This window comes from Danio rerio, chromosome 17 (genome assembly GCF_049306965.1).
Source record: "Danio rerio strain Tuebingen ecotype United States chromosome 17, GRCz12tu, whole genome shotgun sequence".
Lineage (NCBI taxonomy): Eukaryota > Metazoa > Chordata > Actinopteri > Cypriniformes > Danionidae > Danio > Danio rerio.
Genome location: NC_133192.1, coordinates 16,366,122 through 16,382,500, shown reverse-complemented (window position 1 = coordinate 16,382,500; position 16,379 = coordinate 16,366,122). Strand labels below are relative to the sequence as shown.

Here is a 16,379-nt window from a genome sequence, read left to right as displayed (position 1 = left end):
TCCACTGCCAAAACACTCTGACCAACCCTGCTCTCCAGCGCCTCCCTGGACTCCAGGACTTATATTCTGTGATTCCGCCTGCGGTCGAGGCTTTGCTGCTGTGTAACATAGAGCTTATTTGGGTAACACGTCTCCTCTGTATCATCTGTGTGTGTGTGCTTATCAGTTTATGTGGTTTATGAGGACCAAATTGTATTATAACAAGTATGACCTAGTTATACGGTTTACGAGTACATGTCTTTAATTCAAAACACTCAAAAATCATACTTAATGGGGTGTTTTGATGTGAAAAGAAAATTGCCATGTTTGTTACGAGAGTTGAGTTTAGGGGAAGGGGTATGGTAGGGCCATATAATAAGCAGCTTTTGCAGAATAAATGACATTACGCCTATAGAGAGTCTTTGTAAACCATATATACAAGTGTGTTTATGTCTACTGGTTTTGGTAGTTCACAAGGACAGTATTTTGTATAATGACATGGCAATTACTCATACTCTATTAAGATGGTTTACAAGGACATTACTGTGTCCTTTTAATTCAAAATGCTTAAATTATACTTCACAAGGTCATTTGACATTAAAATTATGCCACATATTTCCTGTGAGGGTTTTTACAGTATAAAATACACCATGCCTATGAAGAGTCCTCATAAACCATATAAATAAGTGTGTGTCTGTACTGGTTTTGGTGGTTTATAAGGACCTTTTTTGTATAATGATATGGAAATGACTTAGTTGTACTCTACTAAGGTGGTTTACGAGGACATGCCTGGTATCCTTGTAATTCAAAACACTTAAAAATGATAGTTTACAAGGTCTTTTGACATTCAAATTATGCCACGTGTTTCCTGGGAGGGTTGGATGTAGGGCCATATAAGAATTTGTTTTTAAAGTATAAACTACATTACACCTATGAAGAGTCCTCATAAACCATATAAATAAGTGCGTGTCTGTGTACTGGTTTTGGTGGTTTACAAATACAGTTTTTTGTATTATGACATGTAAATGACTTGTACTCTACTAAGATTGTTTTACAAGAACATGCCTGGTGTCCTTATAATTCAAAACCCATTTTACAAGGTCTTTTGACATTCAAATTATGCCACATGCTTCCTTTAAGGGTTGGGTTTAGGGGTAGGGCAATATAATAAGCTGTTTTTACAGTATAAAATATGTTACGCCAAGAAGAGTCCTTATAAACCATATAAATAATTGTGTGCCTGTGTACTGGTTTTGGTGGTTTACAATGACATGGAAATGACTTAGTTGTACTCTACTAAGATTGTTTTACAAGAACATGCCTGGTGTCCTCTTAATTCAAAACCCATTTTACAAGATCTTTTGACATTTACATTTTGCCACAAGCTTCCTGTGAGGGTTGGGTTTAGGTGTAGGGCCATATAATAAGCTGTTTTCAGAGTACAAAATACATTACGCCTATGGAGAGTCCATGTAAACCATCAATACCAACATGTGTGAGTGTGTGTTGAGTCAGTAGAGCAGTGGGAGCCACTATATATGGGACCGTGGCGATTACTGTTACATGCAGTCGTTGTGTTTTTAAAGGATGTCTTCGATTTTAGCACAATTTGAACTCGCTAAAACTGAGAAGCACCAAAACCACCAAGACTAAATGTGTTTACGTCTCTTTCCGGTTATTTGCTCAATTAAACACAATCAAAAAGCTTGATTATGGGGCTTTATTTTCAGGCTCATCTTCTGGGAGCTTTGTGTCATTCTCAATACTCGATTTCACTGTTAACATACAAAACAAGTAATACTGTTAAGGTATTATGGTTGATAAAATAACCATGGTACTAAAACATTCCAAATATACCTGGTCATTTATAGGGTACTTCATTATGGTATTATAATGGTACATAATCAAAACAACATTACAATAGCCTCTCTTTTTTTTGTAAGTGTATCGTCCCAGATAGGCTTTGTTTTGTCGTTGTTTTACTATGTGATAAAAATGTATTATGGCTATGCTGTTTTATATTTATGCGTCCAGTGCATTAGTACAAATGTTCATGTTTTTAAAGATACAGTTCACTCAAAAATGAAGCTTTTGTCTACATTTACTGACCCAAACATGTTTGATTTAACTTTATAAAACCTGCCATACACTAAGTAACACAGTGGGGGAAAAAATGAAAGCATTTGTTGGTTTTAGACAAATAAAATGGTGAATGAATAATAATTTTCAATCAGAAATTGTAAGTAAATTAACAAAATAACACTTTTTTTTTAAATAATATGCATTAAACGTAATGTGACATTTTAAATACAGAGTATAGGATGTGGTTTAAGTGTTTTAGAAACGTCAACATAACGGTATAATAATGTTCCAGCATCATTCAATGTAAAAACTACATTTATGTAAAAATGAAACAATTATATATAATAGATATGAAGCCATGATGCTTTTAATTAATATGTTAGTCTATTGCATTGGTTGATTTTGTGAGAAAAACCATCATATGTGCGAAACAGAAACTCAAGTGACTTTGTCAGCCATTCAAAAAAAAAAAAAAAAAAAAGTTTGTTTATCTTTAATAAATTGACCAAAAAATGACATATTTCTATTGTTAAGAAAAATAAAATACAAATATAATGATTAAACTTGCAGAAATAATCATAGTTGTTCTTCAGTGTTTTAACAGGAATGAAACAGAATAAGAACAGAAAATGCTCAAATAAATGTAAAAAGCAACAGTGCAAGTTGTAAAATTGTGTAAACGTTATTGTGTAATGTTCAATTATATATACACGTTTTATTTAATTAGACAAGCTTTTTGGGTATCACTTTATTTTGATGGTCCCATTAACGAATTTTGTTGTAATTAAGTTAAATTGCATCTACATGTCAACTAATTTCTTAATAGATTATAAGTAGACTGTTAGGTTGGGCTTAGGGTTAGTGTAAGTTGATGTGTTTGCAAAGTTTCTTATAGTCAGCTAAATGTCTGTTGAAGGAGCATATCAGCAGATATTAAGCAGACCATTTACTAACTTAAATGAGAAGAAATTGGCATGTAGTGTGCAATACAAAATAGGAACCATCAAAATAAAGTATTTCCGCTTTTTGCTGAATACATTTCATTTAAACCTTTAAGTCTTAAACCCTAAAAAAAATACAGAAAACAAAATAAGGAAATCTGTATTTCAGATTTCAGATTTTATTTCAGATTTACTAATTAATTTATTTTAACCTCTTAAAAATAAATAAATAAATCAATATTGGAAAGAAATAAGGTACTATAAGGTCTTACTAATACTAAATCTTTGCTTACAATTTTTTTTTTATATAGCACTATATAATCAATATAAAAAAATAAATATATATTTAATATAAAACTGTCTTATATAACAAAAGAAATGTTCCAGAAGTTTGTGAACAATTTGTGTTGTGATCATGGTGACAATGTAGATCAAATATGATTTATAGACCATTTCAATGTAATCATGCTATTAGCCCATGAACATTTCCTGCATGCTATAAAACTATTTCATAACTGTAATATGAGGCAATTCAATCATAATGTAATGTTAAAACAGCTATCATACCATTATTCATCAATATTTGGCTCTTTTTTTTATTCTCGGAAGCCAAAGAAATTAAAAATGTAATACAGGCAATATGTTGGAACCATTGTTTTCGTTTTCATCCCTCAAAATATACAAATGATTCTTAAAACTATGAACCCTTTTAACCAGAGATGCCCAAACGAGGACAAAAGTTTGCCCATGGTAACCTTTGATTTAGCCCACCATCACATCTGAGAAGAGACGGAGTATGATGGAATGGTTTAGAGATTGTCAATTTAAATGAAATGCAACCCTTTGTTTGTTTGTTTTATAGTTAAAAAGCTAACTGAAATTAAATGTTTAAATGAAATGCTGTAAATGAATCAGATTGTGTTTAAATGTACATACTGTCACCCGACAATGCAGAGAATTTGGTGAGTAAATCAAGTCCAAGGCAGATTCTGCTGAGCATTGTATTCAGTATTGAACTCCGCTGTGTTATAAATGTGATGGTTTGTTTTTAAGTTCTCATTTTAAAATGTATACTGCATTAGTTTTTAAGATTTAAAGTAATTTTTGTTTTATTTAATTTGAAATATTAGGAAATTGACCGATGGCAACTTTAATGTAATATAGTTTGGTATATTTACCTTCAGCCCACAGCTCTCAATGATATTTGGTTTTTGGCCCTTCATATAAAAACGTTTGGGCAACCCTGCTAATACTTTTATTTGACAAAGAAAGGCAATTTCATAAAAAAAAATTATAAAAAAAAAAAAAAAAAAATATATATATATATATATATATATATATATATATATATATATATATATATATATATATATATATATATATATAAAATCGAGAGGATCGAGATCTACCTGAGCTCAAACTCCCCTCTCGCCCTGCAACGGGAGGGAGCCCCGGGCTCGAGGATCTCATGAGCTCAGGGCTCTCTCCCGGGACAGCATGCCAAACTAGCTTATTACCAATCATCAGCTAAGTGTGAACTCTTGAAATGTCATTTCAGGGTGAACTGTCTCTTTAAGTGTTGGTTTGTTTGAGTATTTGACTTATTTAGTGTCTGTCAAGTCTGAAGTGTTAGATTATTACTATTACTATGTAAAGTGATGACCAGCTCCAGCCTTTAAATGTCCAGTCTCTCTGTATCTATGTGTGTGTGTGTTATTGTGCCCATCGATGTTGTTTACACTCTGACGGTTGTGTTTTGTTTGTTGAAAAAAAAAGACCAAAGGTGAAGGCGCAGTCGAGGTCAACACACACTATCTAATTTTGCACATTGTGGGATTCATGAAGTTCTAACGGTATGAAGAAAACTAAATGTGATCTTTCTAATTAAAATATACAATAAAAAAGGATGTAAAGCAACTCAGAAGATCTTTTAAGAGTCTTTGCAGACCATATTTTGTACATTTACTCTGACGCATGTTTACCTGTACCATGTGCTTGGAATTAAAGCTATCAACATATGTATCATCATCGTGGGACATTGTTTACTGTTTTGCCTGTGTATGGTTTGTTTTTATGATGAAACCTTCTGGGAGTGATCGATGAGTTCAGATGGAGACAGTATCTGCGATGTTTAATGTCAGTGAAGAAAATGAGCTCTTGATATTGAGAGCTGTAGTGTTATTCATGTGGCCTTCTTCAAATGGAAGACTCAGACAGCCTTTCAGATGTACTTTACTATTGATGTTCATCATTTTCAATAAATCTTATCTAAGATATTATGGCTTGTTGTTTTTTTTTTATTGTGGGAGTTTGTTAGAAAGTGAAGAATATAAGAAACTTTGCCCTGAAATAGGTAGACATTATTCTAAATACACTCACCGGCCACTTTGTTAGGTACACCTGTCCAACTGCTTGTTAACGCAAATATTTAATCAGCCAATCACATGGCAGCAACTGAATGCATTTAGGCATGTAGACATGGTCAAGACAATCTGCTGCAGTTCAAACCGAGCATCAGAATGAGGAAGAAAGGCGATTTAAGTGACTTTGAATGTGGCATGGTTGTTGGTGCCAGATGGGCTGGTCTGAGTATTTCAGAAACTGGTGATCTACTGGGATTTTCATGCACAACCATCTCTAGGGTTTACAGAGAAGGGTCCAAAAAAGAGAAAATATCCAATAAGCTGCAGTTCTGTGGGCGCAAATGCTTTGTTGATGCCAGAGGTCAGAGGAGAATGACCAGACTGGTTCCAGCTGATAGAAAGCAACAGTAACTCAAATAATCTCTCGTAACAACCGAGGTATGCAGAAGAGCATCTCTGAATGCATAACACGTCCAACCTTGAGGCAGATGGGCTACAGCAGCAGAAGACCACACCGGGTACAGCTACTGTCTGCTAAGATCAGGAAACTGAGGCTACAATTCGCACAGGCTCACCAAAATTGAACTATAAGATTTGGAAAACGTTGCCTGGTCTGATGAGTCATTGCTGCAACATTCAGATGGTAGGGTCAGAATTAGGTCAACAACATGCCTTGTACTAACAGTTCAGGCTACTGATGATGGTGGTGTAATGGTGTGGGGGATATTTTCTTGGCACACTTTGAGCCCTTTAGTACCAATTGAGTACGATGTCAATGCCACAGCCAACCTGAGTGTAGTTGCTGACCATGTCCATTCCTTTATGAACAGTGTACCCATCTTCTGATGGCTACTTACAGCAGAACATTGCGCCATGTCATAAAGCGTGAATCATCTCTGGTTTCTTGAACATGACAATAAGTTCACTTTACTCATACGTCAATCATGTCAATGTGGACTACAATCTCTGAGGAATATTTCCAGTACCATGTTGAATCTATGTCATGAAGGATTAGGTAGTTCTGAAGCCAATAGGGGATCCAACACGGCACTAGTGAGGTGTACCAAATAAAGTGGCCAGTGAGTGTAAATCACATTACTGATGAAACTTTTTGATATTATAATGTTTATATATATATATATATATATATATATATATATATATATATATATATATATATATATATATATACATATATGTGTGTGTGTGTGTGTGTGTGAGAGAGAGCGAGAGAAGAGAGAGAGAAATGGAGGACTTTCATTCTCTCGATCTCTTTGAAATAGGGGCTTTTGTTGTATGTCAGTGAAAGACTGATCCAGCAAACACACACTGAAATTGTGCACAGTTTATGAGTTTTAAGTGGTTAGAGCATTGTAAATACTCGCGATCGCCATGACGTCAGTAATAACCGGATATGATTATTACTGAACCGATACTGAATTGTCCGCGTCTGCATCGCGGTGCACCGAAGAAACGATTAATTTTGACACCCCTAATATATATATATATATTATTGCTATAAATTGTACAATTTATGTTAAAACATATCTTATATGTAATTTAGTATTTTTGCATGAAGTTTCGTGATTACATTACGTATCGTGATTCAAATATTATATACGTTTGGTCATTTTTAACAAGGTTCTCTTAATGTTCGTTAATGCATTTACTGACAATGAGCAATACTTATCCATCTTTGTAAATGTTAGCTAATAAAAAATCTATTTTTCATTCATTAGTTCATATTAACGCACAAACTAATAATAAGAAGCATTACTTTGGATTTTTATAATAAGCAAACTAATAAATGATGTAAAAGTATTGCTCATCATGCTAGTGAAAATATTTATGAAACGTGGGAGTGGGACTCATTATCTGTATTAATCTTTGCCTTAATGACAATTTAGAATATGTGTTGGCAAATATATGCAAAAATAATGTCAAATATTGAATGCTCCTTACATTGTTTAACATTTAAAATAGTCATATTTACCACCACGAGCATCGGGCCTCTAAGGATAGAGTTGATGAAGCACTGAGCATGCCTACAAAATGACTCAGCATTCTTTTTTTTCAACACGGAAAGCCCCGCCCCTTACATTAAAATGCTGCATTCAGCTGTTTGATTGGCTGAGGCCGAGAGGAGGCCATAAATTCCACTCAGACTCATGCGGTCACATTGCCAAATGTTCCTTCAAACCATTGATGAAATCAGGGAAGCACAGTAAGTCTTTTTTCAAAAGTTACTCTTTAATACTTTTCGTCTGTGGTTATTACATAGATGTCAAGCATTGAACACAGACCCAATGAAATAGACTAAAACACATTCAGTTGGCGACACACGCATACACAAACAATTCACACACACACAAAAGGCCACAAACCAGAAGGAGGGGTATTACAGAAATCCCTCTTTTTACAGTCGGAAGTGCTGTTTATTTCAGTAAAGATGTTTAAAACTAAATGACGCCTCACAGGTAACAAAAGGCCTCATCTGTGGTTTATGTAAAATAAAAGTACGTTACAAGACAATCCGGTTTTTCACCTGGATACACAGTCACACACACACACACACACACACATACAAACAAACAAATATATACAATCTGCGTGTTGTACAGACAGTTATAATTCATGACTTCATAACAGCACTGAAGTACCTAAAGCATACAGATTCCCATGAACTCCCAGCACGCTCCTTTTCCGAGCCTCATCGTCGTTTGGACTTTGTACGATTTGAAGTTTCGACCATCAATGCGTCTCTGCTTATCTCTATACTGTAGTTTAGAGCCATATAAAACCATTTACATTTGGGGTAAATGTGTGAATACAAAAAAGGCACTGCCATTTCTTATTCTAAATATGACTTCCCAGCCTCTTGCATGCATTTCTAAAATATAAATTACATCCTCTTTTTTTATTGGTTTTTGTTGGTATTTTTCGAGCTTTTTAATTTGGTTTTTGTTATTTCATAAACATAAGATTCTTTTAAAATATATATATTTTATATATACGTATATGTACGTCAGCCTGCAGTCAATACAGGACATCGGCTCTTAAAAACAAAATGCAAACGTAATAAACAATGAAAAAGCACGGAAAGACCTTCAGGATAGATGCAAGACAATAAATCAAAGTAAAGATGAAGTAAAAAAATAAAATCCATCAGCATCAGATATGGTATGCTAATGGGCAGAACTACAAAACAATCTTATGAAGGCTTTATCAAAGCTATAGTTTCACTTTATTCGGAATAGCAAGTTAGCAAGTGTTAACACTGTTACAGCATCTGGAGATTTTTGACTGCCGTCAAAACCTCTTAAGTCCAGTTTATACTTTGTTAATGTGTTTTGGTCAATCGGATCACCGATAAACATTTACAGCTTATCTCTTATGTCCACTTTGATTTCTGAGTCTATGAGTGTATGTATGAGCCTTTCTAGGGTTGCAAAATTGCTCATACAATTTATATTTGCGGTGTCACGGTGGCGCAGTGGGTAGCACGATCGCCTCACAGTAAGAAAGTTGCTGGTTCGAGCCTCTGCTACGCCAGTTGGCATTTCTGTGTGGAGCTTGCATGTTCTCCCCGTGTTCGCCTGGGTTTCCTCCAGGTGCTCCGGTTTCCCCCACAAGTCCAAAGACATACGCAGGGCCAGACGGAATCTGCGGACGTTTTTTGCTATTTCTGCGGAGAATTTTGGTAAAAATCTGCAAATTTCTGTGGATATATTTTGGGAATATCCAGCGGAGTATCATAACTAAAACCTTAATATATTAAATAAAAAGTAACAAATGACTGAATAATAACTGAATAAATTCAGATTTACACATTTACACAAGTAAATAAACAGAATTTATAATGGACTAAAAATCTGCAGAAATCTGCGGAAAATCTGTGGAAAATCTGCGGAATTCTGCGCGCGCAGATTCCGTGTGGGCCTAGACATGCGCTATAGGTGAATTGAAAAAGCTGAATTGGCAGTAAGGAAAGTGTGTGTGAATGTTTTCCAGTGATGGGTTGCAGCTGGAAGGGCATCCACTGCGTAAAACATATGCTGCATAAGTCATTCCGCTGTGGCGACCCCTGATTAATAGCGGGACTAAGCCGAAAAGAAAATAAATGAATTAATTTACATATGAATGAAAAAAATACTGAAAACAATATCTAATGCTGTGGGTTTGTGTCCAAATCCTGTCTAGACAGAAGGTGGTCATTCTGACTGTGTGAACGCATTAGAAAAGATGAGCATTATCATTACTAAAGCAATCAGTCAAATGTGTTTTTCGACTACTTCAGGGAGGTCAAAGTTTTAGACTTCATTTACACCTGTAATTATTGCTGTTTACTTGTGATCGGATTGACCAAAACGCAACTTAATACCACTATAAGCTTCTTTATATACTGACAGATAACGAATTTGCTTTGAGGTCGCTGTGGGAACAACATTTGATCCGAGTGTGCCTCACACGTGCTTAAAAGTGAAGCCAAAACATTTCTGTCGCCCCCCAGTGGCTGGCTGCAGTACATATGAAAACCCTGCCCTATCCCAAGTGTATCTCTGCGGATTGCAAGACAGGGGCATAACATGAAGGGGTGTAACTTGTAGTAAGTTAGAGGCGTAACTTGCAGTTATTGAGACCCCACCGAACCACGCGAGATGTTCTTGGCAAGATGGCGGAAATACTTTCCAGAGAACATTTCCACCATGTTTTCATGAGTTTTCTCCAAACTTATCCACAACCAATTATTTAGATATATTACTGTATATTCATTCATTCAGCAACTCCACCATGCAGCTCCACTTACTGACTTCTTCATCTGTTTTATCATGACAGTTAGCCTACTCGGCGTCACCCTCTGCAACTCACGGCTGTATGTTAATAATTGTGATGGTTGGGTTTAGGGTTGTGGTATAAATAGAGGTTAATAACTGTGATGGTTGGGTTAAGGGTTGGAGAAGGTGTAGACATTAATAACTGTGATGGTTAAGTTAAGGGTTAGGGAAGGTGTAGACATTAATAACTGTGATGGTTGGGTTTAGGGTTGGGGTATAAATAGAGGTTAATAACTGTGATGGTTGGGTTAAGGGTTGGGGAAGGCGTAGACGTTAATAACTGTGATGGTTGGGTTAAGGGTTGGAGAAGGTGTAGACATTAATAACTGTGATGGTTGGGTTAAGGGTTAGGGAAGTTGTAGACATTAATAACTGTGATGGTTGGGTTTAGGGTTGGGGTATAAATAGAGGTTAATAACTGTGATGGTTGGGTTAAGGGTTGGGGAAGGCGTAGACGTTAATAACTGTGATGGTTGGGTTAAGGGTTGGAGAAGGTGTAGACATTAATAACTGTGATGGTTGGGTTAAGGGTTGGAGAAGGTGTAGACATTAATAACTGTGATGGTTGGGTTAAGGGTTGGAGAAGGTGTAGACATTAATAACTGTGATGGTTGGGTTTAGGATTTGGGAAGGTGTGGATGTTAATAACTGTAACGGTTGGATTAAGGGTTGGAGAAGGTGTAGACGTTTATAACTGTGATGGTTGGGTTTAGGATTTGGGAAGGTGTGGATGTTAATAACTGTGATGGTTGGGTTAAGGGTTGGGTTAGTTGTGGACTTTTATAACTGTGATGGTTGGGTTAAGGGTTGGGGTAGGTGTAGACGTTAATAACTGTGATGGTTGGGTTTAGGGTTGTGGAAGGTTTAGACGTTAATATCGATGATGGTTGGGGAAAGTGTAGACATTAATAACTGTGATTTGTTGGGTTTAGGCTTGGGGAAGGTGTAGACCCTAATAACAATGATGGTTGGGTTTAGGGTTGGGGTATAAATAGAGGTTAATAACTGTGATGGTTGGGTTAAGGGTTGGGGAAGGTATAGACGTTAATAACTGTGCTGGTTGGGTTAAGGGTTGGAGAAGGTGTAGACAATAATAACTGTGCTGGTTGGGTTAAGGGTTGGAAAAGGTGTAGACATTAATAACTGTGATGGTTGGGTTAAGGGTTGGAAAAGGTGTAGACATTAATAACTGTGATGGTTGGGTTAAGGGTTGGAGAAGGTGTAGACATTAATAACTGTGATAGTTGGGTTAAGGGTTGGAGAAGGTGTAGACATTAATAACTGTGATGGTTGGGTTAAGGGTTGGAGAAGGTGTAGACATTAATAACTGTGATGGTTGGGTTAAGGGTTGGAGAAGGTGTAGACATTAATAACTGTGATATTTGGTTTAAGGGTTGGGGAAGGTGTGGATGTTAATAACTGTAACGGTTGGGTTAAGGGTTGGGGTAGGTGTAGACATTAATAACTGTGATGGTTGGGTTAAGGGTTGGGGTAGGTGTAGACATTAATAACTGTGATGGTTGGGTTAAGGGTTGGGGAAGGTGTGGATGTTAATAACTGTAACGGTTGGGTTAAGGGTTGGGGTAGGTGTAGACATTAATAACTGTGATGGTTGGGTTAAGGGTTGGGGTAGGTGTAGACATTAATAACTGTGATGGTTGGGTTAAGGGTTGGGGTAGGTGTGGACGTTTATAACTGTGATGGTTGGGTTAAGTGTTGGGGTAGGTGTAGACGTTAATAACTGTGATGGTTGGGTTAAGGGTTGGGGTAGGTGTACACGTTTATAACTGTGATGGTTGGGTTAGTTGTTGGGGAAGGTGCAGACGTTAATAACTGTGATGGTTGGGTTAAGGGTTGGGGTAGGTGTAGACGTTTATAACTGTGATGGTTGGGTTAGTTGTTGGGGAAGGTGCAGACGTTAATAACTGTGATGGTTGGGTTTAGGGTTGTGGTAGCTATACAAGTTAATAATTGATGTACAGCCTTCATGTTACATCTGTGTCTTTCAGTCCACAGACAGACCCTACACCCCTGTCCACATAAATAAATACTAATTAAAACTTCAAATTAGACTTAAAAAATTATGGTTTCCTTTTGGATATTTTAGTAAGTTCTTATCGCCCTGATATATGTTCAAGTGTTAGTCAGCTAGCTGATGCTCTAGATATGGGGTGTGGCTTCATGATTCTGTGCTTGTGATTGGATATGTGGGTGTTTGGGGAGGGAATTTGATACCAGCTCATTATTACTACTGGCTTCAAATGATTTCATAAGTGCAAGATGACTACAGCTATAGATGAGACATTTTGGCTTCAATTTTGTACAGCGGAAGGAACTGGAAAAACATTGCTCATCTTTTTTTAGTCTATGATATGAACACTTAAATTCGTGTCATACTCCACTGTCTATTAATGTGTGGACAGAACTCTCTGTAAAGACCAACACAATGACTCAACACTGAATGTATTTAGCAAACAAACACTGTAACAGCTGAGGTGAAAAACAGCATCAAAATAACAACAAGAAAGAAAGAGTAAAACTGGCTCTGTGTGACCATATAAAAAAACATTTCCTTAAAATACACAATCAGGGGCAGGTAGCAAAATATAAGCTTTTATAGATACTCACAAGAAAGAGAAATGATAAACAGCAACATTAAAAAAAACTGATATGTCTTTTGACTATCAGGTATGTATTTTGAGATAACAAAAATGCAAATTGGGAAAACAAAACATCCAAACAAAACATAACTAGGTTGTTATCTGAGATGTACTTATGGTTACCAGCCATAGCAAATGTTAATACACAAGGTATTTTAAATAATACATCTAATGAATAGAATAACCTCTGCATCAATAATAGAAAAGAATAAATAATCATTTGAATCTGCTAACTGTTTTTAAATGGCAGTGACGAGTGGCTTATTACACACAAACAAATGCACCTTTATAAACAAGATGCACGGGATGCCACATGATGGTTTGCTAACATGCTTTAAAACAACACTGCCGTTTAAAGCATTTCATGCACTTTAAAAGCACTAATTTGGAGGCACCAACTTGCTTATGAAGCCGACACACTGCATAGTCAACATTCTTTCTCTTTAAGGCAGATTTAACCGCATCGTTCGCCACTCAGCGGATGTGAAAGTGCCTCTTTACTGTCCGTTAAATCAAGACTGGTTTCTTTGGATGAGCCAAAAAGTGTAAAACACTTGAGGTGTGGGAAGGTACATCAAAGTTGCAGGCTGGCACATCCCTTTACATTAGGACTACAGGGTACAACAGTCCTGCAATGGGGGACCTTGGGGGGAGTTTGTTAGTCCAGTTCCTCCTCCGAGACCCCCAGTTCCCCGTCCGCCATATGATTCACACAGTTTTTGCTGATGAGAGTCTATTGCACATTATTGCAAATTCACTTTTGATGGTTTCAGCAATATTTCACAGCACCAAGGGCAGGAAAAGCAAAGTTATTATAGGAAAAACAACTCTAAATAAGATTAACATTCACCCTCATAAAGGGGCTTTACACCCCAGATTAAAACAATTTAAAGCAAAGAAACTCTTTCAGACCCTTCCCATGCAGAAAATTAGATCTTCACTTGTTGAGTCCAAAACTAAAAGCTCATTTCTTATTGTAAACTTTCTACTTTATATACCTGGCATGATTAACTAATGGCTGATATTAAGACAATACTGTTAAAAAAAAAGACATTTAATGGTAACTATTGCACAGTTTCACCACAAGGTGGCGCTCTGTACTAATAACTGGTGCATTAGCGTTTTCTCCTCATAAATATTTAGGATCTCCCCTTGTTTCGCCGCCAGTCTACATCCTGGTTCTAGAAGTGTACCACACATGAGATATCCCAAATAACAGAAATCATCCACACCGCGCCGATGATATTCCCAAAATCAATAAACAATCACCCCAACAGCGGTGCATTTACAGATGAAAAGTTCTATTCATTAAAAACATTTCCACAAAACACTGAATATATCTCCAAGCCCTCACATAATATGCAGAAAACCCTGCAAAGTCCTACAGTATCTGAAGAAATCTTTTTATCTCCCAAACCTTACCATATGTATATTCAAATATACTATATTGTAACTTCTTTGATCTTATTATATATTTATACATTATATTAAGATCAATTTAAACCTTATATATACTGTATATTGCATTTTTTAAACAGAATTATGTTATTTTCAATGCAATATCTAAATAAATCAAATATATTTGAATATACATATATATTCTGCCTGGACCTTCATCACTGACCTTCAAGTTCACCTGCTCTTCTCTCTCAACGTTTCCATCTACTTGCATTTGCTGGCATTTCTCCACTCCTCCATTACTCTGACCTCCTGTTGTCCTTCGACCTCAGTTCCTTACGTCAGTATCCACATACAACATTCCTCTCTGCTCCCTCAGTAGACCCTTCCACTGACATCACTTCCTTTCCCATCTCCACTCACACTGCCGAGTACCATCCGTAGCTCTGACTGCCTTTGTAGTGTTGTAAATCAGCTTTCCTGCTGGCACGATAGAAAACTAGAACAACGAAACGGTAAATATGAACACACAACTGTAAACTACGAAGCCTTTTAGGAATCTAAAGCTGTACACCGTCCACAACAAATCGCACCTGAAAAACTGTTCGGATTTTCTTGACAGTATTATGTGTAAACAAACTATTTTCGCATCTGCTCAGTGGCACAGATATCTAATCTGTAACTACATATCTCGATCTGGTTTGGTCTGCTGGTGTGTTTTTGGATTTCATGACGTTCCAGACAGCCACCTAACTGCTTTGATTTGTCTCCTTTGCATTGCGGACCTTCTCTAATGGCCTGTCAACACTAGACCTCTTCTAAAGAAGCGCTGAAGAAGATGATTTTCTCCCAAACTCGAATGTAAACACGCTGAAGTAGTCATGATGACAGAACTCGCTTGTGTTAAGCCTTCAGTAAATGGTGATTGGCACTGTGTTGGCCACACCCCTCCCCATCTCTCCTATTGGCTATTGGTGAGCAGGTGGAGAGGGGAGGAGGTTATAAACAGAGGGGCTTGTGACCTTCTGATGACCGTTCTCCTCTTCTGTCAGGCATGCCTGTGTCTCCCCAGTGTGCCAGCTTTCCTTCTCTCAGATGGTTGAAGTTCGATCAACACCATCTGTGGAGAAAAGTGGCATCAGAGTTAGTGACCACACCCAAAAATAAAGCACAATGTAAACTAACTGAAAAGAAGTAGTCATTTAAAATGTACTAACCAATAATATACCTTATACAATTTAGTATAAAAAATACCTCAGAGTGTCCTTACTTTTTAGTATTTATAAAAAGTAGGGGTGTAACGGATCACACAGCTGATGGGATCACAACCCACTGTTCAGGATGCACATGATCGGGGATTAATACCTTTTTTGAACTTGTAGGTTATTCCAACATATATAGAAATTGCAGAGAGATCACCTCCTGAGTCATTCGAATCATGTGTGTGAAAGCATTTTGGCTTCCTTAAAAATATAATGATGACGAAAAAGTTGTGGTGGGCTTAAACGCTTTCTTGGGTTATTAAGTAATGGTGTTTTCTGTCACTGTTTGTTTAACTTGCAATAATGCATTCAGTGTAAAGCGGCACAATTAAACATTAAAAGATTGTGATCTCAAATCAAACCCATGCAACATGAATAATAAATGATGGTGATTTGCATATGTTTATTAATCCTTCAAAGCACTGCATTTAAATCTGCCTTTGATGGAGAGTGATTATTTTTCACACTTTTTTAGTTTGTTACAAACAATTAAACAACACAGAAGTACTGGGAGAACAGTTTATAGTTCAGATATTAACACTGATGTTTATGGTAAAGATTAAATTCAGTGTTTAATGGAACTTAACGCTGGTGAATGTTGTAGCAATTACATTGCATAACCAATAGGTGGCGACAAACAACCATCAAAATTATGTCACTAAAAAGGTTTTAAAAATGATCCACCCATAATCAAACATGAAGTTTGTGTGAATTGTTGAATCATTAATTGAAAATAAATATGTTGTAAGATGTTAGGTTTCTATATTTAGCACTATCAGCAACAGTAGCAAAGATCATTTTTCATATTGAACATTTCCTTTTTGCTGGTTCTTTCTTAATTTAAATTTGTATTAAGATT

General features: G+C 36.5%; 1 protein-coding gene across 2 annotated transcripts in view; it reads right to left on the bottom strand.

Moving 5' to 3' along the window:
• Positions 1–12,647: 12,647 nt before the first annotated feature.
• The window catches only part of samd4a (sterile alpha motif domain containing 4A), an 80,441-nt gene continuing 76,709 nt past the window's right edge, over positions 12,648–16,379 (bottom strand). For both annotated transcript variants that reach the window (XM_009292907.5, XM_009292908.5), the window contains exon 13: positions 12,648–15,378. In XM_009292907.5, coding sequence (XP_009291182.1) covers positions 15,350–15,378 — 29 coding nt within the window. In that variant the 3' untranslated portion in view covers positions 12,648–15,349. The remainder of the gene's footprint in view (positions 15,379–16,379) is intronic.